At 38.1% G+C, this 23763-nt stretch overlaps 1 protein-coding gene across 2 annotated transcripts; it reads left to right on the forward strand.

Moving 5' to 3' along the window:
* Window positions 1–406: 406 nt before the first annotated feature.
* Window positions 407–22072, forward strand: LOC113081911 (phosphatidylinositol 3,4,5-trisphosphate 5-phosphatase 2B-like). 2 transcript variants are annotated; one of them, XM_026253812.1, is made up of 28 exons: window positions 407–923; window positions 1001–1882; window positions 3330–3393; window positions 5014–5152; window positions 5332–5473; window positions 5596–5736; window positions 5826–5913; window positions 6414–6503; window positions 6613–6735; window positions 6818–6932; window positions 7026–7126; window positions 7197–7299; window positions 7393–7589; window positions 7742–7859; window positions 8023–8119; window positions 10305–10443; window positions 10667–10766; window positions 10916–11004; window positions 11098–11179; window positions 11822–11908; window positions 12714–12821; window positions 12968–13056; window positions 13168–13255; window positions 13450–13605; window positions 19446–19527; window positions 19684–20491; window positions 20610–20725; window positions 20897–22072. In XM_026253812.1, exons 2-28 carry the CDS (start codon window positions 1746–1748, stop codon window positions 20988–20990), a joined length of 3693 nt encoding a protein of 1230 aa, XP_026109597.1. In that variant the 5' UTR covers window positions 407–923; window positions 1001–1745; the 3' UTR covers window positions 20991–22072. The 2 variants fall into 2 exon arrangements, with proteins under 2 accessions (XP_026109597.1, XP_026109596.1); XM_026253811.1 differs by having other exon boundaries at window positions 1726–1882.
* The last annotated feature ends 1691 nt before the right edge of the window (window positions 22073–23763 follow it).

Below are 23763 nucleotides of genomic sequence, written 5' to 3' on the forward strand. Positions count from 1 at the left end.
CATAATTACTACTTACACTTATTGCAAAAATTGATGCTGGTCCAGTAGTGTAAATCCTGTATGATGAAGGATGTATACATAGTGTTAATCAGTGTAAATCCTGTAGAATATACAGGTGTTGATATTGTTCTTCAGGTTGTGATTATAGGCTGTAACCTTTGTAACTCTTTTTACCATCCAATTAATTTGGAATGGATAAAATCAAATTCAAAATTTTATTTTATTTTTTTACTCTGAAATGCATCACATTATGAATGCTACTGCATGTACAAAAACCTGAACCCACATACGACCTAGTGTGGTCTATTGCCACAACACTGAACAGACAACACTACGGATGAAGGGTGCGGTAGAAACTTCTAGGGCCTGCCTGACTTCCTTCATAGCTACTTAATAGTGGAAAAACAATCGCTTTTTATAGCCCACTCACAACAAACAGAGAAATGGGTGCTTTATTTGTGTTTGGTGGTGAGGTTTGCAGACTATTTTTGCTGAGTAGTGAGGGATGGTGTTAGTTAAGCAGCTGGAAACAGAAAGAGAGAAGAAAAAGGAGGGCAGGAGGAGGAGAAGGACAAAATAAGAGACGCAGAGAAAGGGGGATGATCATATCCATATGGCAGAGCTTGTGTTCTTCACTTCCTGGATAGAGAGAGGGAGATGAGAAGCCATCAAGGAGTGAGAGAAAAACAACTGGAAGCGTAGCACAGTAACCCAGATCTTCTGAAGTTGTTAGCGTATGACCGGGAGAGAGACTGATTCAAAGCATATGACAATGATTTAGCTACAGTGTAGCAACTGTGTAGGTTTTTCTGAAGATCCCTCGGAGATATAGACAGAAAGAATGAGTGAGACTGGAAGTTCCTAAAACGCTGCGTTCAGGTTCATGCACCAGCGATGATGTGAGGTCACTTAGAGGAATTCAGGTTAGTGTTTTCATTTTTTCCACTCTCTCTTCTTCCTCCGCCATCTGGAGTTGTGAAGCACTTCCTTATTTTACCAGGGGTCCATCCGTTCTAATGTTACGTCTACATGCCGACCCCCATGGTTTTCCATCTTTGCAAATGGAGTCCAGGTCTAGTTCTCTCCCCAAGGGTTGTTGGTGAACCTTTAACTGGAGTTAACTGTTCTTTAGTGGAGTTTTCAGACATCAGCCGAAGTTCTCAGAGGGGTGTTGCCTTGCCCTTATAAGGCAAAACCAACTGAGTGGAAAAGTATTTGAATTTGTGGTGGTACTGCTCCACTGCCTTTTCATGTCTGCGCAGTCTGTGGCTGGTGCTTCTTCACTTTTGGTTCCTCATCTTGGATTTGTTTGCTGCCAGACAATAGGTGCTTTTGTCAGTGCGGTGGGCAGCATGTGTATGGATGCTATGTCATCTACCTCAGTCTCACTTTGTAATGAGCTCTCACAAGTGGAATCATCGTAGATCACAAGAGGAGGAGGCCGGTCCTGGATCTGCCCTCAAGCCAAACAGGCATTCTGCCTTTAAAACGCACATGCTCATTGGAAGGCAAACACAATAGACAGTGTAAACAACAAAGCTTTTGGATGCCGGAACACTCTCTGGATCTGACACTGCATGCTTAGCTCTTGACAGAGAGGAGATGAGAGTGAGGACCTCCGGTTTTGGGATCACTGGAGATCAACAGTATCAATATGAGATCTTTCATCAAACTTGTGTCAACCTCTTTGGTTTTTGGAAATTAGATTGTATTATATTCTGCTAGGGCACTCTTTTGAAAGCACCATGACAGCAGCAGCGTGGTACCATCGGGACATCAGCCGTGTTCGAGCCGAAGAGCTGCTGGCCCATGCAGGGAGAGATGGCAGCTTCTTGGTGAGGGACAGCGAATCTGTGCCTGGAGCCTACGCCTTGTGTCTGCTGTGAGTACAACACCTCAAGACTGGAATACACTACACAACGATTGCACAGAATTGCAGATGAGTGATAAGGCAATGCTAGTTGCCAGAGAGTAAAATCAATTTTTTTCTGTAACCCATTTACAAACTATATGATGCCTAGTGTTTTGAAAACTTCTGTTCCAGCCTGTAAACATACTTAGTTGTGATGTGATAAATTTACCTAGAATGAATTTGGCACCACACCTAGCTGTCTATTTACATCACTTCCTGGTGATGCACAATGACATTTTTTAGTAAATCACAATAGTAACCAGGTATTGTCAATGAACTATTGTAGTCCTTTTCTATAGTCTGCCTGTGAGGTTGATTTTGCAGCCATGTGTCTGACTTCCCCATCAGGTTTCAGCAGAACTTTGGCAATACAGTGATTGGGCTACTTTTCAGATAGTTTAGTACTGTCTATCTCAATGCACATGAGCTCGAGGAGACAGCAGTCCCTCTAGGCCCCACTCGGTCAGCTTTGTTCAGGCCTCAGTTTTCCCTGTTTTCCTCCTGTCTCTGGCCCCTGTAGGAGGGAACAGGCTCCAGTGACCACACTGCTTTCTCTCCACTGCGGCCCACAGCCAGACACATTCCTGAAGGCTGAGCCCTCCAGCTCCAACTGCCCTCCCTACTTTCTTTCTTCCATTCTCTCTCATTCATTCTTCCCCTTGCCCTCTACCTCATTTCTTCTCTGTGAAACACAGCACATGCAAAACATCTACTCACACAGTCACACTTCCTCTCTGTGCTTTGATCTCTTCTTTTAGATTACCTGGAAACACTGAGCTTTCTAATTATGTTCCAGGTTGTGTGGCCAAATGCAAATTAACACAAATTCTAGTTTATCTAAACTCCTATGGGCACAGAAATATGATCTTGTATGATATGACACATACCGATGGCCTTAGTGACCACATTAACTAGTTGTCTTTTATTTTACTGTGGCCTTTTATATGGTATAAATGAATTTTTCTTGCCCTTGCCCTGTGTTGACCATAGAAAACATCGATGTCAGGCGTGAACACATTGTTTCATGAAGCCACAAAATGTTCCATTTATGTGATCATTTAAAGGGTTGGTTGGCTTTCTATTTTCTGCTAAACACCAGATGAGAAGTTTAGCAGAATGTCGGAGCTGATGTCTTGTGTACAAGCTGATGAGATCTTACAAAGGACAAAAAGAACTATGGTACACAGAACAAAGAAGTTGCTCTTCAATGAAAACCTTGCTTGACAGTCGTGGTCACCATTCACTTTCATTGTGTGGAAAACAGCAGCATTAACATCCCCCTTAACATCTCCTCTTGTGCTCCACGGAAGAAAGACAGTCATTAGATCTTGACAGACAAAACAGAATATTCATTTTTGGGTAAACTTTAGCTTTAAGACTATTTTAGTGTATGATCAACAGTCTGTCTTGTCCATAGGTTCCAGCGACATGTTCATACATACCGAATCCTTCCTGATGCAGATGGGCTACTGGCTGTACAGGTGAGCAGACAAAGGACTTTGCACAGTAAAATGCACAGTCACAAGTATGTAAACTAAATGCAGGCGAAAATGTTGCCTTGTCAGGCAGGAGACCGTAAATGATGGTCTTATCTTTAAATTAATTTGCATTTCACATTGGAAATTACTTGATGCTAATCCAGTTACTTTCACTTCTTCATATTCTTTAAAAAAAGAAGCAGACTTATTTTTGTCTGCTTTCTGAAGCATGGAGCTGCGTGTTTTCAAATCGCTCGCTATCAATAAAATGTTTCACACAGATTCCTCCTGCACCCACGCTCCTGATCCAGTACAGAATGACTGGAATGGGTTTGTCTGTCTGCATGGAGATTAAAATATGCATGACATAATTGTTTCTATGTCAGAAGTTTTGGCCAGGCAGCAGTAGTAGATGTATTTTTGCTTATTCTGTCCTGTGCATGGATGAGATGTGTTGGTGTGTTTCAGAAACACTCTACCAATAAGGTTTATATTTTTAAATTGGATTAAATTACTGTTTCCTATTTAAAACACAGAATGGATAACATATACATGCACAAGAAGAGGCTTATTTAGTTAGTTGCTTTTGTTTGTGAAAAAGAAACGTTCTCTGAATATTCTCCCCCTCGCAGTGTCTGATTTCTTTTAATCGCTTTTCAAGAGCTGCACTCTTGGAAGGAAAACATTCGTCTATTTTGAGATTTTAGGGGAAATAATTCAAAGTTTTTCAAAAATGCTTTCATTGACCATGCTTTCAAAATACAAGCTTCTAAAAAAAGGCATTCAAAGAGTGGTTATTTTATTTGTCATGATGCCTGATGTTTTAATGTGAGTATGCTCTTGTTTGCACAGTGGGTAGCTGGCTGTTCGCGTTATGTAGAATTTGGCAGACACTAGAATGAGGGCATCATAATGTAATTGTATCTTTGGTCCATAAAGCAGAAAAACGTATATGTTTTTGGAGTTACATAGACTACATAGACCAACTTCTTTTTGTAGCAAATCTAGCAGATCTGCATTTTCTGCCATTCTTTTTTTTTTTTGTTTATGCAGGAGAGTCTCAAATAATTTTTTGGCATGCAAGTTTAATAGGTCTGTCAGAATTCCAAATATTTGTTATTTAACAAAAAGTTAGCCAATTCTGTAATATAAATCAAAAATGTAACCTCTGGTTTCACAGAAAAGGCTTAAGCCTATTCCCTGACTAAAATGCATGTCTGGGCTATTTTAACTGAAAGTTTTAAAATATATCAGTACGATTGTTTTTTCTCTAGATGCACACCAGTAATATGCATGTTTCTAAAATATACTTAAATGTCCTGATTGAACTATGGCCTAAACCTGGTGCAACTTAAAACCAGTTTGTGAACCCAGGCCTAAAAATCTTAGGCTGTGATAAAGTTCAGGATCTGTCATCATACAGATTTTGTAGGAAAGTTTTCACACTTTTGGCAGTATGATTTTTATTGTTAACCTTCTTATACACTGATAATTTTCCACCTATATTAGGACAGAATTTTAAAATCTTGTGATGCATATTTAAAATACTTATATTGCCCTGCTGTAACTGATTCCTGCATTTGTTTGCCTGTATGTGTCAGGTCATTTGTGTTTTTGTTTCAGGCCACGCAGGGAGTGCAGGTGAATTGTTTCCGTACCCTTAGTGATTTAGTTGTGGGTTATCAACACCCACACAAAGGTCTGGTGGCCCCACTGCTTTATCCTGTTATGCGTGAATCAGAGCCCAACGATGAGAGCTCAGGTAAGATGATAGAAGCCAAAACTACTAAATAACAATCTCTCAATTAAGATGTTAGAAGCGTTTTAGTTCAGTGAGTGCATTGCGTCTATTAGTCTATATTTTGTGTGAGGCTGCTATGACATCCCACAGGCACAACATTTAAATGTTTAAGATTAAATGCAGGTGTCTTTTCGGTGCAGATGGAGAGGATGAGAAGCCAGGTTCAACATTTGTCACCCCTCCACCACGTGCAATGTCCCCTGCAGGCCAGCCTTTACCTTCACCTTCCAGTTCAGCAGCTCATTTACTGCTACAGAGGCTTCAGGAGCTCAGGCCAAATAGGTACATTCATTCACATATGCCTAATGGATCAATATCAGTCTGTGGCTCTGTGCCTGTATGTAAAATTGTGTGAAAACAGTGTCGCTCCTTACAGCTCAGTGTACCAATGCTTACCTCTGCAGTGCAGGCTGTGAGATTGTACAATTACTAGATGAGTACCTACACAGTAATGTGTGTAAGGACCTGGAGAATGTGAAAGGAGGCGCATCAGGACTGCAACACTTTCAGTGCATCCTCAGCCGAGCATGTGACAGTCTGCACAGGTGCAGCTTCTCTAACATCACATGTCACTTCACACACATTATTTGAAATATAAATAATTATATAGTTATTGCTGATTTGTTTACCACAGTGAGATTGACCAGACTCTTTCCAGTTTGGAAACCTTAGCGAAAGTGTTTGATCACCCTAGTGGGCACCTCACCTTCTCCACAATGCAGGTATACAAACACAAGTCTAATACAGGCTGCTATTATCAGTCAGTCATATTTTTCTTTAATAGATTTTAATATAGTTTCATAAATTTAATAAAGGTGTACTGTTTACTGAAAGGCTCTGTTACTTTTTTAATATGATATGACTGACTTATTTTCAAGGATGGATGAAGTTCATTTTACTAAACATCTTGATTTTTTTAGCATTTCAATACAATGTTGATAATAACAATAATCTATACATTGCAATAATTGAAAGTTCTCTGAGGCCCCCTAGTGGGCTCTGGCCACCGGGTTGAGAACCAGTGCCTTAGACCCTATCATTAGGGACCAGACTATCATAGTGCCTTGGAGGCAAACTCTTTTAACTTGTGCCAAGAAATAATCACATAGTGATCACTCAGAACGACTTTGCAATTTCTCAGAATGCCTTAGCAACAGCATAGCATGAGCATGCAGAGCGGAGATGTCATTCCTGTTGTCCTGTTAAACTCTCTTTTTGTTAGAATACAGGGAAGAGCCCTGAAGAAAACATGGATACTTTGCTTCACAAGCTCACTGCCCTCTGTAACCTGCTGTCATCTCTGGAGAAGAGGGTAGAGACACATATGCCAAAAACAGCTTGCAAACCCACACAAACCACATACTTGTCATCTTTTTGCATTTCTGTCTGTGATGATGATAACAATATCATGTTTTTTCCAGGTTCTCAAAGCTTTACAAGAAGCTGTAACCAATCACAACTTATCGTTGAAACCAGTCATACCTCCCGAGTCCATCACAGCCCCCCAAAAACAGGCCAGACCCAACACTGTCCACAGCTTTCAGGTAACACATTAGTGCCTACTGTTTGCTCACTGGTAATATTTAAACTATGAAAGTGTTTGCATTTATTTATGTGCATGCCAAGGTCAAGGTGGTCAGGTATGGCAGGCAAACAGTGTCAGTAGACGTAGATGCAGGAGTGCTGCTGTTTGACAAGAAGACTGGCTCATTCGGTCTTGAGACTGTCACACATGACAGAAGTGAGTTTATCTTGCCTTAAAACCTGAGTTACTTCAGTCTCCATTATTATCATACAAGGCTAGTAAATGCCATCTAATGCTTTAATGTTTTAGTCGTGCAGTTGGTGAAGATTCAGAGGAGCCCTGCTAAGCTGAAAATGGTCATAGACAGTCATCACAATCCTCCGAAAGAACTTGTGTTTGAAAGCATGAAGGTGAGGAGAAAGACTGGAACTGGCTTACCTTAAATGAACTAAATCTGATGTACTGAGATGTCTCCCACAGAAACGAGACGCATTCTGTCGGCTGCTGCAGATTATAAAAGCTGCTCACTCCCAGCAATCTGAACTTGATGTCATCTCTGTGTTTGTGGGCACCTGGAACATGGGTATGGATGTACAGTATATCATTAATGAAAGATATTATGGCCTCAACAGTTGCAGCAAAATATTTAATTGTTGTTTCTGTATTTTACCTGCAGGGGGCACTCCACCAACCGGTTCACTTCAGTCCTGGGTTACTTGCTGTGGTCTGGGTCTCACCCCAGACGAGTCCATTGCATCCCTGCCTCATGATATCTATGCAGTGGGCACTCAGGACAACCCGCAGGGTGAGAGAGAATGGGCTGAACACATCAGAGCCACGCTTCGGAGTGCAACCAACATCGACTTCAGACAGGTCTGATTTTATGAAATCAAAATGTTCATAGTCAAGAACGCTCCATGTTTATTCTTCTTTTGTGATCATATATCTGTATTAATCATTTGAATGGATGACATCAAAGTTTTAAATTGGTGAGAGTAGATTGTGTTTTTGTGGTTCTCCTGTAGGTGGCAGTACAGTCCCTTTGGAATATCAGACTGGCTGTGTTTGTGAAACCAGAGCATGAAGGACGCATCAGTCAAGTAAACACTGCTAGTGTAAAAACTGGCCTGGGGAACACACTTGGTACAAATCTCTCTTGCTCAAACAAACCAATAAACACATTTACCAATTCTTCTTTTTCTCTGTTTTTTCACCTCCTTTATATCCTTGTCATTTAGCCAAGCAGAACAAATCAAGTGCTAAATACTGTGTTTAAGATATTTTGTTTTTTTCTTTGTGGTTACAGGAAATAAGGGAGCTGTAGGAGTTTCTCTTCTCTTTAATGGCACCTCAATGGGTTTTGTAAACTGCCATCTGACTTCCGGTAGTGATAAAACACTCAGGTATTCACACATATCTTTAAAATAGAGAAGTGGATTTCAAATGTGGTGATGGATCAACAGTAAAAACTGCAGACCACATATCAACCCAAAAACACTTTACAAAAAAGTAGGGCACAAAATATCCTTAAGGCTGGAATAGGCCTACATTACAAAACTTTTAAAATCTGAAGAGGTTTTAAAGCACTGAACTTCCAGAGAAAAACTGTTCATACTGAAATTATCATACTGAAAATGAAACTTTAATGTCTAACTAACACGTGACAAAATAAAAAATTAAGGTTATCAAAATCAGTTATTTCATTGCTGTGAGTTGTTGAATTAGTTGATTATTTCAATATGTACAAATTATTTATTTTATTTATAATTTTTCAACTAATAACTCTTAGACTAGTTTGAGAACCACCGCATTAATTACCCTGCTCAAAGTTTTTTTGGATTTGAATATGTAAATCTTAAAGTAATCTGTATGCTAATGTGCTCTAAAATAATGGCAAAGTTTACATTTAGAAGATAATAGCATTCTAAAGTTACAGTCTTTCAATTTGGCAAATATGGACAGATGATTTTGATGACATCACCCTACATGTCAGCTTTCTGTCCAATCAGTGCTTTCTAGAACCCAAAGTGTCCCGCCCACTACAGATGATGATATAAACTGTAAAATGTGGCTTTACTGAGCTCAGCCGAGGCCTGTACCATGAAGCTAGATTAGCTGGCTAGCCAGGTAAGTTTCAGGTTAGTTTGCACCAATCCTGGGTTTTAGGTACCACGTAAGTGGCTTGGCTTTTAGCGGCATTCATTCCCATAGTAACTGACATTCCATGGCTAACCTGCTCCGGGCAGCATGTTCCGGGTTAGAGATATCAAACTGAAGTTGGACCAATCAAATGTGAGAGAAGTGACACATGTCTGACACAAAGTCACTCCAGTTTATCTTGCTCCAAATTAAAGGTCAATAATAAAAAAAAAAAAAAAAAATGATAATGGCTTTAATGATAATTACTGAGTCATTTTATGATTTATATAATTATTGAGATTCTTCTTCTTCTTCTTCTTATTTATATTCTCATATCTCTTAACCTTTTGAATCTCGCTGGGTCTCTCACGAGAAGTAAATCATACTTGCTTTGTGTTGCAAGGCTTGTGATTGGCTGTTCGCCAGTGATGTCATACATTCATGTGCACGCGCTCCACAAACTCATGATCAAAGCCTGAGTTGACAAAGAAAGTTGATGGTCAGCATCATGGTACCAACAAAGCCGGATTGGTTTTGTCAACTCAAAACTAATCCTGTAACTCTGAATTTGTTCAGCTAACATCATGGTACAGGCCCCTGGTTCAAGTTGTGATATAAACAAAACACTATTGGATATTTAAAAAAAGTGGTGGAGCTGCTTGATAAGTCCCACCCTGTCTTCCAGTTTCATTTAAAATTGTCAACAGCAACACATAGGATGAGCTTGTCCAAATACCCCAACTTGTGGTCTTTTCACTTGACCGCTTGTCTACTTGCATGATGTATTTTTTGTATTTAGCCCAAGACCACAAGTGTGTTTAGAACTTTTCTATTACCCGAGGGGACACAGATATAGTGTTTTAAAAATGCAAGTGTTTACAGAGCTTTATTTAGATTTTCGGTACTTTGCATTCAGAAACAAACTTGTCTGTGTCTCTTCAATATTCCCTATAACAGATGAGACAATTTCGTAATTGTGTTGCTTCTATTTAAGTGATAAAAAGCAGTTGCAAATGTTGTACGAAAGATACATACTCACCTTTGCACCAATAAAATGGCAACACTTTGTGTTTTGCTACAAAATTTTATGTAATTTTGAAAATTATTATTCTATTTAGTATTATACTAATAGAATTACAATACTTATTAGTATTGTTTCTAGTATTATTATTTTTATGAATAATTGTATGTATATATATATATGACTGGAGTAGTGACGCTAAACAGTCAGCTTTGCAATCACATGAATAAATGACATTTTAAATATCAAAATAGAAAATATTTTTTGTATATTTGTAAAACTATTACTTTTTTTGCTGTATTTATGATCAAATAAATGCAGCTTTGTTGAGCATAAGAGATGCTCTGCTACACCTTTAGACCCCAAACTTTGGAATGGATGTGTGTGTGTGAGTGTCCATTTTGCATTGTCCTTCTTTCTTGTCTTAGGAGGAACCACAACTTCCAAGACATCCTCAGACTCTTGTCTCTTGGAGAAAAGCAGCTCAGCACTTTTGACATTAGCCTTCGTTTCAATCATCTCTTTTGGTGTGGAGACCTCAACTACCGCCTGGACCTGGATGCTCTGGTCACATAGCTTATATCTACTTTATTTCTGTCTAGATATTAGTCACTCAGCTTTACTTATTCCCTCTCACTGCTTTTTATTAACTGTGATTCATAGCCATTCAAACATTGCTCTAAGGAGACCCCATTAAGCGCATTGAATTGAGTTGTTCTATGAATATTTGTGCTCAGTTATATTATATATTGAAGGTCATCTGTCCCTGACTGAGGTCTTCCTTTTGTAGGACATATTAAAGCATGTTTCAAAGAGAGAATTCGAGGAGCTGATGTGTGCAGACCAATTGACCAGAGAGCGGCACAGAAGAAAGGCCTTTTTTAACTTTAGTAAGAACCGTGGCTGCTCTTCTCTTCCCAGGGACACCACAGACACATGAAATCAATAGATGTGATTACACAACAACAGTGGGACAAAAAAGCATTAACAGACACTTTATTATTTCGTTCTTGGTTTTGTTCTTGCTCTCTCTGTGAAGAGGAGGAGAAAATTTTGTTTCCACCCACCTATCGGTATGAACGTGGTTCTAGAGACTGTTATCTATGGCAGAAATACAAGTCAAGTGGGGTAAAACTTTTCATTTCATTGAATCTATCAGCTTTTGTTAATGACATCCTGTTTGCTTTGTTTTATTTAAAATCAATCAAAACTTTTCCTCAGGTGCAAGTCAACGGGCCCTCATGGTGTGATAGAGTTCTGTGGAAGTCCTACCCAGAGTCTCACATAATCTGTACCTCATATGGTATGCTGTTCCTCTTTCTCCCGATTCTTATTCTCATTAGAAAGTGTTTGAGAAGCTTTCTTGTTACACGTAAATGAAAATGTAGTCCATGCATTACAGCGTCTTCATAAAGCATCAAGTGACTAGGCATTCTCCTTTGTTGCTTTGCACTTTAGCTTGAGGGAAGTAACTAAAACACTGGACTGCTATTTTTGTAGAATTTTGGAATGAGATGTGTGTATCTAACCTGCACAACAAAGGTTTACTTTGGGTACGATTGTAGCTTTTCCACAATCAGAGTCATATCCTGTCTGTCTGTCTGCTCAACAAACATGTGAATTCAACCTTCTCAGCAAAGACCTCCAATGTATATTCTGATAGTGTATTTAAACACAGCCAACACTGGCCAAATGCTTAGTATTTCATTACTATCTAACATAAGTATTTTCGAGTCTTTTTAAAAGGCAGCATTCAATGAGATTGGATTGTGATGTTTAATTAATTAGCTTATTTATTAATGGGATGGTTGCTAATGTTCAGATGACGGTTTGTATGTTTTTAGACTCATTAAATAAAAATGTAACTCCACCCCAACTATAGCTTTAAGAATTGAATTGATTAGTAAACAGATATTTTAACACATCCGTTGGTTCTGTTCATCAGGATGCACAGATGACATCTTCACCAGTGATCACTCTGCTGTTTTTGCTACTTTTGAAGTGGGTGTGATATCACAGTTTCCCAGAGCAGGTATGGAGTCCTTTTCAGCTTGAGTCTCTGACACTGGGTTTTTTGCCATTTGAGTCATTATATAACACAAAGAGTTTAATTAGGGGTTGCTGAACATGCATTACCTTAACCATTTCCCTTCGGCACCGAACACTTTTTTTTCAAGGCTGGTTCATTTTAACAGAACCAACATGACAGCCTAAAAATATTTCAACTATTACATCATTCTTAAAGGTTTATTGTGCGCAAAAGTTTAAATCCTCATTTACTCACCCTAATGTTGTTTTCCAAACTCATAAGACATTTGTTCTTTTTAAAAACTGGTTGTTGCCTAAGTTCAAACTTGATACGCAAGGACAAACCTCACTGGTTCTCAAACATCAAGCAAGCACATTTGAGTTTCCATTTGCTGTGTTTGATGTGCTTTATGTATATGGTCTGATCAGTGTTTATATGTTAATAAAGTCATAAATTATCAACACTATTATATCACTTCAGAACACTTTGATAAAACAGCTCGATTCACATGGATTTCTTTTACAATTTTTTTCTGTTCTTTTTTAATGGACTTTCAGTGGATGGACACTGTAACAGAAATCTTTTAGATTTCATTGAAAATTAATTCATTTGTGTTTCGAAGATTAACAAAGTCTTATAGGTTTGCAACAACATGAGGGTGACAGAATTTTTATTTTTGGGTGAACTAACCCCATAAATAAAATCAGCAATCATAATTCAAGCATTTTTTCAATTGAGTATTTGTTTAATGTTTCTCATAGTGTTATAACCATCTCACAGTCCTCTTCTTCCATCTCTGTGGATGTAGAATTGGGTTCAGAGAGAGCCAGTATTGAGCTGGAGGTGATTGAGGCCATAGTGAAAACTGCTAGCAAGGCCAAGTTTTTCATCGAGTTTCACTCCCGCTATCTAGAAGGTATCTTTTGTGCAATAATCAGTCAGGCTAGCGAGCATGTAGTGTTTCATTGCCAATCAGTTTCCTTTTGAAATGGCAGAAGGTCATGGGATGAATATGACAGTTCTTTTCTTTTTTTCCTACTTTATGCTTCTCCTTGTGTGTAGAGCCTCGACGTTCTGCTGAGAATGACTCACAGTACTGTGAGGTAGCAGGATTTCTCAAACTTGGCTGGTCTTCAAAACAGTTCCCCAAGGTTGTGATAGAGGCCATTTGGCTCAATTTAATAATTTGGAGCCATGCTATTTTTCATAAGGATGTGACACTTTTGGTTGGAACACCAAATACATTTTCTCTTTCTTTTCAGCTCCACCCAGTGTTCTCCGATCTAGAGCATCTCCGGGATCAGCACTTGTTGTTGTCTGTGAAGTCATGTGATGGCTTTGAGTCATACGGTATTTGGTCATGATGAGCTTCATGCATTTTTTTTATGAAGTTTCTCTGAAACTGTAGTTTAGTTTTTAGAAACCATTACATCATAACCAGGAAAATACAGTTAACCCTAATTTCTTAATTTTTTAGTGAAGGGCACTGTTGAAACATTATGGTCATATTGATTTTATATGTAATAGGAGTTATGCCATTTCAGGGGAATGCTGTGTGGCTCTTCGCTCGATAACAGGCAAATTATCGGATCCATTTGAGACATGCTTGACTCACAGAGGAGAAGAGATGGGTTCTATTCGTGGTCGAATCAGGGTTAATGTACCACCAGACCGCCGAAGGGTCCGGGAAAGGGTCTACGGTGTGTCTATCATTTCCTCAAATATTTAGTTCCTCCTCTGCTTCGGCACTGTTTTCAATTTTCTATCTACACTGTAAAAAAGAATTTGTTGAGTCAACTAAAAATATTTTGTTACCCCGCTGCCTAAAATTTTTTTGTTATCTTGACAAAAAAAATCTTGTTGAAACAACTTCAAACTAGAGTGGAGTTAGTCCAGGTAACAAATTTCTTTAAGTTGACTTGACTATTATTTTCTAGTCCAGTCAACTAAATCATGTTGTGTCAACAGGGATTTTATCTTCGATCAATAATTATAAACAAATGTTACTCCACTGCCTTAAATGTTTAAATAAAGATGACAAAACACTTTTTTAATGTAATTTATTTAATGATAGAGACAACACTTTCATTCACATTTAAATTGAACAAGCAATTTGCTGTCAACACATCAACTGATAATTGATAAACAAAACAAAAAATGCAAAATACAAACACGTCTAAAGATCTGAACCGACACTTGAAAGTGTGATGTATAATAAATAACATTGGCATGGGATTGAGAAACAAATAGTTGCATTTCAATTCATCAGATCAAAACCACAGGGATTGTTTTTAATTTCATAATGCAATATGAAAATCAGAAGGTTGAACTCTGCATATTAACCCTGCACAAGTTCACATGCACTCCCCCCACCATAATGCAAGTCGTGGTCAAAATGAGAAACCAAGATATATGTAATATAATATCAAAATTAGTTACAAAAAATGAGTGTACTGTACTTCTGTATAATAAGATATAAATGGAATGAATGCACATGGAAGCACAAAGATCTAAAGTCAGATTCTAAATTTCACAGCACAACATGACCAGACAGAAGTGTTAACATCAGAAGGATCTTGAAAGTTTCCAAACTCGTCCCCCATCATAATGCTACATACTGAAAATGTGTACATCCTGTTTAAGAAAATGAGAGGGGAAACAACATTTGTTTACATGAGAACATGCATATTCCAAGTTATGACATGATAAACTTTAATGTACATTCTAAAATGTAGTGAAAGGCACAAAAGAACCTTTCCTTATAAAAAAAACAAAAAAAACACTACTTTTTAAGAAAGAGTGCGGTGGAGCCGATGGACACATCGTGAACACTGAAAAGTGAAAGTGACATGACATACATTTGTGCTCTTCATTTAACCCATCCAAAGTGCACACACACAGCAGTGAACACACACCGTGAACACACACCCAAAGCAGTGGGCAGCCATTTATGCTGCAGCACCCGGGGAGAAGTTGTGCCTTGCTCAAGGACACCTTATTTGTGGTGTTGAGGGTGGAGAGAGCGCTGGACATTCACTCCTCCACACCTACATTTCCTGCCGCTGTAGCGAGCACATGGTGGGAGCAGCTGGTCTTCACAAGTTTTTGCAGAGCCTCGATGGTGTATTTAATGTGCTGGAGGTGGTGGATGTTCACTGCATACAGACCCATTAGGAGTCCATATGCTTTGGGGACATGGGAGATGTCAGTGATGACAGGATGTCCAAATGAGACCAATGATTGGTTATTCCTTTGGAAGCACATCACATTGCTGTTCTTCAGTTACAATCAGAATGCCCTCTTCAATTTCTTTCTCAACATCCTTAATGTCACTGGATGGCTGGGAAAAGAAAAAAAATATTACATTACTTAATAAATTTATAAACTAACACACATATGTACATACACTATTAAAGTTGTGTGTTTTGTTAAAAGCACAGCTACAAATTAATGCAAAGTGTAATTCACCTTCAAGTGGAAGATATTTAGAAAAATGTAACCAAAAATGAAAGTCAAAATTAAATGGTGCTCCTCAACGGTTTCGTTTAGAAACATTCAAAATAACTTCCTGTATTAAACTGTTAAAAGCCTGTACTAAATTCTTTGTTCTGCTGAACACAAAGAGTTTAAAATCCCATGGGAAGATAAGTGTAAAATACACCCCCAGAACCAACTATTCTAAAAATGGGGGGAAATTATTTTCTTCACTGGTATTCTACATGATTTCTGAATGACATAAAATGTGACAAACCAATACAACATTCAGGTTTTCTTTCTTAATCCAATTCTAAGTGTCTAATCTGTCACACCATTTATACAATGATTAGAAAATATATTGGTGTAAATAGGTATTCCTTTTAAATAATAGTCTGTTGCACTGCATGTTCAGAGTAAAGCATGACTCTTAAGGGCCGTTTCATAGTCAACGCGGGAAACGCGAGCAAGAACCGCGAGCGACGCACTCCTTTTCATAGTCTAAACAGTGAACATAAGCATCACGGTTGATGCGTGTATGCAATACACGGCTCACGCAACAGGGGGTAGTAGAGTCGGGTGATATTAGTAGAGTCGGGTCAAGTGATATTCAGATTACAATGGCAACTGAAGAGGAGTGTATTCTGTTGCTGATGAACTATCGTATAAATGTGGATGAATATGTATAAGTTTGTATAATTTTTCCTCTTCGCCCGCCATTGTATTCAATTCATTGTATACCTTCTTCTTTTGTAAACACAATATACTTGAATTAATGTATAATACTTGCAATGTCGCCCCCACCGACAACGCATAGTATTGCGTGAATCGGCACGTCGCGTATCAAAAACTAGGACCACACATTTGGCTACGCACCGACGCATAATGGCGGCCGAAGCATAACGATGCGTAGCCTCGGGGACACGTATGCCTACAGATGAGTTGACTATGAAATGGCCCTAAAGGGTTGGTTAACCCATGTATGTTTTATTCACCCTCATGGCATCGTAGGTGTGTATGACTTTCTTCTTTCAGAAAAATCCAGTCGGATTATATAAAAAAATATTTATGGCAATAGGTGGGTGTTTTTTTCAACAGTCCAAAAGTAGTCAAATAATGTGCATCAATTCATAATAAAAAGTACCTCACATGGCTCTGAGAGGTGAATAATGTCCTCCTGTAGCGAATCCATGTGTTTTTGTAATAAAAAAAAATACATATTTAAAATGTTATTCAAAACATATTTAAACCCTTTTCTCTCACTTTCGTAAGAGCCATTCCGGGTGGATGAAAATAGGACATAGGGGTCATGCATGCACCGGTGATTAGTGACGAACACGGAAGAGCGGAGGAGACAACAATACGCCAATCACAAAGTAGAATCACAAAATTAGGCTTGCACGTATGATAGTCAGTGGAAGAGAAAAAAAAGTGTTTACAACTTTTTAAATATGGATATTTTTCTTACAAAAAGTGCATCGATTTGCGACAGGAAGCCTTTATTCACCCCCCAGAGCCACGTGAGACACGTTTTATTGATGGATGGGTGCATTTTATTTGACTATTTTTGGACTGCTGAGAAAAAAAAACACACCTGTCTGCTGCCATTAAATAACTTGGAAGAGCCAGGACAATTTTAAATTCAACTCAGATCAGATTCGTCTGAAAGAAGAAAATCACATAGGGTGCCTTGAGAATGAGTAAAACATGGCCTAATTAAATTTTTTTGGTGAAACAATCCTTTAAGCAAAGTTGCTAATGGCCAATATGCTAGAACTGAACATTTTTCAGGATTCAAAACAGTATTCAGCAAAATAATAAAGAATGGCTATGTCCATAAACAGGGTTTCTTGTGGTTTTATGAAGATAAATTCAACACTTTATAAAGACATTTTAAATACCAATTATAGAAAATTCACGGAATAAAACTGGGGAAAATAATGTCAAATTATGTTCTCTAAATTTTGAAGCTGTTTTCCAATGCAAATATCTACATTTTCGTAAAGGGTTCACCCAAAAAAGAAAAAGAAAGAAAATTGTCATTTACTAAACCTCAAGTTGTTTTAAACCTGAATTAGTTTATTTCTGTTAGTCCCAGTCCCAGATCGTCTAACACAGTACACAGATCGTCTAACAACGAGTTACAACCCCAGATCACCCAGATTTCTTCTTCTTCTTTTACCTGGATCACATCACTGCAGACTGATGGTGCTCAGTTTGGTCATCCACAAGCGTGATCCCAGCAGTCATGTCCTTGATGAATTCCTGCGCAGAGCCTGTGTGCTTTAATAAAAACAAAGGGATGCATTAAACAGGGCCTTACAATTGTAAAGCATATAGACTCCAATAAATGTGCATTTATAAATAAATAAATTTACTTACAACTTCGTCCAAGCTCTACAATGTAAATGCCATTTCCATTATGTCTGCATATCTTTTTGATGGATAACTGCAAAAGGACTCGCTGCGGTCCATCCACAGGATTATTGAATTCTGCGCTGAATCTTCAGTCATTCCAAAATATCATAAACATGAAAAATACAAAAACATGTTAAAACACTGTAAAATAATAAACATACATATAAATAAATCTTTACAGAGAAAGACAAATGTATTGACAAGTTTGTATTAAATGCCAAAGACAAACTATACCATCCAGACAATGCTTTTAAATGACACAACACATAATTATAACACAATAAAAGGAAATTTAACACATTTGTGTCGATCGTTATTGTATCTTTATTTATACAAGACATATGATATTATTACTTTTATTCTAAAATATATAGATTAAAACGTACGCAATTTACTTATGACCGTATATTCACCATAGACTATAAAAACAGATATTCACGCAGTATTACACTGGGTTCTAGGTTCTAGCGAGGCACTTGAATGACTAACGTTACTTCAGAAAACTGAAAGAAGAGTTTGTAACGCTACCTTCAGAACTTCATCTGAACCGTAGACTGTAAAAAAAATCATCAGAACTAAGCTTATGTCAGCGATATCAAATGTAACGTTAAGATACGCGCTCCAGAAGAACTCTGAGGGAGGTGCTCATCTATGGTGCTCATTTGTTTCCCTTATAACATGCAGAAAAGACACAGTTCGAGTAGGAATCTTCTTTTTTTCCCCCTAATTTTTCATCGATGTAACTTATATTCTGACGGATGTCTTACGCTGTCAGGTTTAGAGCAGTTCCTTTTTTTTTTTTATTCCCGCCGTTCTTAATCCATACAGTGATCTGTTGAGCTCTCGCGCTGTGTTTGCACGGCCTCTAACGCAGCCCTGGGCTCAAATAATACATACAAACTGTATTTTTATCGTGCTCCACATAAGTTTAGCTCCGCTGTCCCGCATGGGAGAATATCTGTTTTAATATTTATAAGGAGAATACTGTGGAACCGCCTGTATTTTGAGGCTTCAGAGTGCCGCGAAACGAACATTTACATACAGTAACTTACATACAGAATATACGACTCTTTAAACAATACTTACTCTTCTGAGACAACAAATGTAATTTTACACATTAAGCCAATAAATACGAATATTTTACTTACCAAAGTTGTATTCTAGTCAAATGTCCAAACTTTGAGGAGAAACTGACTAGAATGGCTGACGACCTTCTTCTCTCTTCAACAGCATTCAGGAGAATGACGAGATCTCGCGATAAGTGATGTTGTGAACGTGATATTGCTATTGAATTGAGTCAACAAATTTTTTTAAGTTATGAGGACAAATGACCTAGTTCAGTCAACTTTCAAACTAGTTGAGACACTGAAAACTTAAATTTTTTAGTTGAATGAACAAATTCAGTAACTGCAAGTTGTGTCAACATAAAAAAATTCATTGAAACAACTAAACTGCTAAATAATTTTTTACAGTGTACCATGGCTTCCTCTTTTGCTGCCGTGCTGCCTAATCTTGTCCAGATGCATTCTGAGACTTTAACTGAAATATGAAACTTAGCTTACTGCTCATTGAAAACCCAGTGGTTTTGCCACAGATGATTACAATATTTAAACATTTGGATATGAGACATTTCTCCTGCACTTTACAGAGTGGCTCTGCATGGAGAAGGATGAGAAGGAAACTACAAAAGATCATTTGTCTCGACCGTCTTCTTGTGCATACCCAACCCAGTGAGTCAAAAAAAATAGACCTAGGTTAATAAATAATGTTCACTTCATCTATGGTAAAGTAGTTTTATTGACATACTTGTTATAACAGATGACCATGTTCTGCTACATTTTTCCATTGGACATGACCTTGATTTACACTTCTTGTTCCCACTGTAGAGCACCATCATCCTCATATATGGCAGCGCCAAACAGCTACACCAATCCTGCATACTTCATCTTTGAAGGGGTGCCTGTGTTGCGAAGAGTTGAAGAGATTCCCTCATCCAGCAAAAAATCCCAAGTAGAAAGGACCAAAGATGCTGTGATACAGCTCCCTAGAGTGACTGAAGGTCACAGCCATGACAAAAGGTCTAATCGGAGGTCCGATTTCACAGAGATTGACATTCCTGGATCTTTAGCACCCTATAAATCATCTTGCGAGAATCAAAGTGAACTGACATCAACTGCGTCCTCTTATCAGCTCTTCCCAGGTCCAGATGTTCCTAATACATCCCCAAACCAAAGACACACCACCTCCTCCAATATATCTTTACAATTACAATCCCATAAGAACAGTATGACACAGGATTCAGTATTATCAGTCAAAAAAGTCACAAACTCCTACATGAACAGTTCTGTTTTTTGTCGGGACATTCAGGCACCACTCAAAGAAAAAGTCAGAAAGGACTATAACAGGATAAACCAAGTTCGACCCATGCCAATACGAAATGGACCAAAGCTGTACCCATATATGTCCACAACAGTTCCCGTTCATGAATCCTCAGCACCTTGGACAGTAGAGCAGTCAACTACATCTTCAGGAGACAACTCACTTACAGCCCTCCAAATGGCTAAATCACTAAGTGAGGTGGATTTTCAGCGAGTAGACAGGAAGTACCAATATAATCAAATATCGTCTCAGGAAAGACATCATGGATATGATTATGGTTTAGCTAGTGAGAGAAACTACAGCTGGGAGAAAGAGGTGAGCTGAGTAGTTTTCGGTCATGGTTTATGTTGGTTATTGCACCATGCAAATATGGACTTTAGGATTAGCTTTAGGGTTGAGCTTTAATATTTACAAAGGCAACGTGTGTCCACAGGTGTCAGTCTTACATGGAGCTCCAGAAACAGTGTGGGAGCTGCTAAGCACATTGGGTTTGCAGCGCTACACGCTGGACCTTAGCCGTAACGGCTGGGATGATCTTGATTACTTCAGGTAGGGCCGATGTGAGGTAGCCCAATATCTGACAGGCTTAATTTATTTTTCTGTTCTCACAGGCATTTGCTTCAGTTAATGATTTTAAGCAGCAATTGTGCTTTGTGAACATATATACTGTATATACAGTACACACTGCCAAATGTCATTGCGTGTTCTCTTCTCATGCAGTGGTATTACAGAGGAGGAGCTGTGTGCAGCAGGTGTGTCTAACCCGTCTCATCGACGAAGAATCTTGGAGAACCTTCCAAAGATCTGGGACTGAACTGAAAAGAAACTGAGACTATATGAAAAGTTCAATATTTGTATTCTTTATACATATATATTTTTAACTCTTCTTCTTTCTGTAAATGATCGCATGGTTCCACCACTGTGCGACACACACCCGGGTCTGATTAACCTGTGGTGGGCCAACCCCGGCAGAGGGTGTCTTGTGATAAGTGGCCGAAACACCCAATGAGGTTGGGCACACAACTGAAGATGTGTCACACTGGTGGCACCATGAGATCTGTGCCAAATTTCACCCCACACAAGATGACATCCCCATTCAATTGTTGTGCTTTAACAACCAGTCCTACTAAGAATCCTGTAATTTCTAAAGTTCATTCATTAATACAGTACACAATGTGTTAATTCTGTCCCTATGGTCCTCAACATACAGCGTGGAATAAACTACAGTTTAACAACTGCTTCTAACAATCAAAACAAATCATGGCTATCACTAAAATACAGACTCTTCATTTTTTTTACATTAGCTTTGACCATCTTGATACTCATACTGTGTATTTAGCACAACAATTTGATCTTATCATTAGCTGTGAAATGTTCTGGTACAGTACCTTGTCTGGTGATTGAAAAGTATCTTGCCCATATCCCTGTTTTTAGCCTAGTTGCTGTAATTTTTCCTAGGAGACCCCTTTAAAAGTTTAAAAGTGCATAAACCAACTGTTTGCTAAAGGAGACCTAATAAAGTGATCTATTTTTTAAAGAGGAATAAATATTTTACTATTTACCCCAGGGATTTAATTGCAGTGATGCTGTTTCCTCACTTTACTTAAAAGTAGGGCTGTAACGATTCACTCGTTTTCTCGATGCATCGATTAAAAACCCTGACGAAGTATATGCATTGATCTTGAAACATGATTTTTGAATCGTGAATAGCTGATCTCACTCACATGACATGCAAGAAAAAATAAATAAATTGTGCGCATGATTTCATAATTAGTTCCCTCAATGTACTAAAACGTCCACACGATTACTATTGCGTTCCTTCGAATTGCGTTCCCTCTATTTGCTAAATCATGCTATTGGCTATCAAGTAGTACATCTAGGTTCCTAACTGATGACGAAAAATTTACAGAGCAGCCATCAAGTCTTAGACAGCGTTATTGCATGCAGAGTTTTTAGGTCCTACAATTAAAACTTCTTTTTTTTTTTCAGAATTTAGCAGTAAGAGATTGCGCGTCATCCAGTTTTTTATATCGACTCACCAGGCCGTGAAGAAATATAGAGCTGAGTATCATCAGCATTAAGGTGAAAGCTAACACAGTGTTTCCTGGTGATATCTCCCAAGGGTAACATGTAAAGCATGAAGAGTAACAGCCCTAGTACTGAGCCTTGAGGTAGTCCATGCTGCACTTGTGATCAATATGATACCTCTTCATTCACTGCTTCGAATTGATGGTGTTCATATAAGTACGATTTAAAGCATGCTAATGCACTTCCATTAATGCCAACAAAGTTTTCTACTGTATGCAAAAGAATGTTGTGGTCAACAGTGTCGAACGCAGCACTAAGATCCAATAGCACTAATAGAGAGATACAACCACATCAAATGATAAGAGCAGGTCATTTGTAACTCTAAGGAGAGCAGTCTCAGTACTCCATCTTGTACTAAATCCTGACTGGAAATACTCACAGATACTATTTTTCTCTAAGAAGGAATATAATTGTGAGGATACCACCTTTTCTAGTATCTTGGACAGAAAAGGGAGATTCGAGATCAGTCTATAATTAACTAGTTCTTTGGGGTCAAATTGTGTTTTTTTTTTTTTTTTTTTTATGAGAGGCTTAAAAACTTTAATAAAGTTTAAAGCTTAATACATTTCGAAGGTTATGGAGACATATTCTAATGACAATGAAGAATTAATAAGAGTCAGAAGAGGATCTATGACTTCTGGAAGCACCTCTTTTAGGAGCTTTGATGGAATAGGGTCTAACATACACGTTGTTGGTTTAGATTTAACAAGTTTATACAATTCTTCCTCTCCTATAGTAGAGAATGAGTGGAACTGTTCCTCATGGGATCTATAGTGCACTGCCTGATGTGATACTGTAGCTGATGGCTGAATGGTTACAATTTTATCTCTAATAGTATCGATCTTAGAAGTAAAGTAGTTCATAAAGTCATTACTGCTTTGATGTTGCGAAATGTCAACACTTGTTGATGCTTTATTTCTCATTAATTAACTGGCGGTTTTATTGTCATCTTTATTTATCCATGACAGACATCAACCAGCCAAGGTGCCAGCACAAAAACATATTCAGCAAATTGTAGCAGTTTTAAACCAAATTCCTCCTTTTCAGGCCTCAGAAGGAAAATAAGGCTTAAAAATAACAATTAATTTTTTTCATTAAATATTTTTTTAGATGACTGTGTAAAATTGGACTACAAGTTGACTACTGTAGTTAGATAGATATATAGATAAATAGATAGATAGATAGATAGATAGATAGATAGATAGATAGATAGATAGATAGATAGATAGATAGATAGACTGATCTAGACAGACAGACGTATGAATGAAAATATGAATTGGTGAAAGTTCAGTGTTAATTCACATCCTTGTGTGCTCTCCACTGAAGAAAGAATCTCAGTGAGTCTGGCTATTACATCATTTAAACGATAGCAGCTTATCACAAATAAACTTCCTTTCTGCTCTCAGAAAAATTTACTTTTTTATCAATCCAGTAGTTTGTGGCTAATCTTGATTCTTTCTATTTATCTACTTTTTCATGACACAAACGGAAATGGGTGG

This window comes from Carassius auratus, unplaced genomic scaffold (assembly GCF_003368295.1).
Source record: "Carassius auratus strain Wakin unplaced genomic scaffold, ASM336829v1 scaf_tig00035325, whole genome shotgun sequence".
In the NCBI taxonomy this organism is placed as follows: domain Eukaryota; kingdom Metazoa; phylum Chordata; class Actinopteri; order Cypriniformes; family Cyprinidae; genus Carassius; species Carassius auratus.

Bases quoted from the DNA above. Each gene is read 5' to 3' on its own strand.
- LOC113081911 (XM_026253812.1), top strand. From the start codon at position 1,746: ATGACAGCAGCAGCGTGGTACCATCGGGACATCAGCCGTGTTCGAGCC. The intron at 1,883-3,329 runs GTGAGTACAACA...TCTTGTCCATAG, and splicing joins GCCTACGCCTTGTGTCTGCT to GTTCCAGCGACATGTTCATA. The intron at 13,256-13,449 runs GTATTTGGTCAT...ATGCCATTTCAG, and splicing joins TGATGGCTTTGAGTCATACG to GGGAATGCTGTGTGGCTCTT.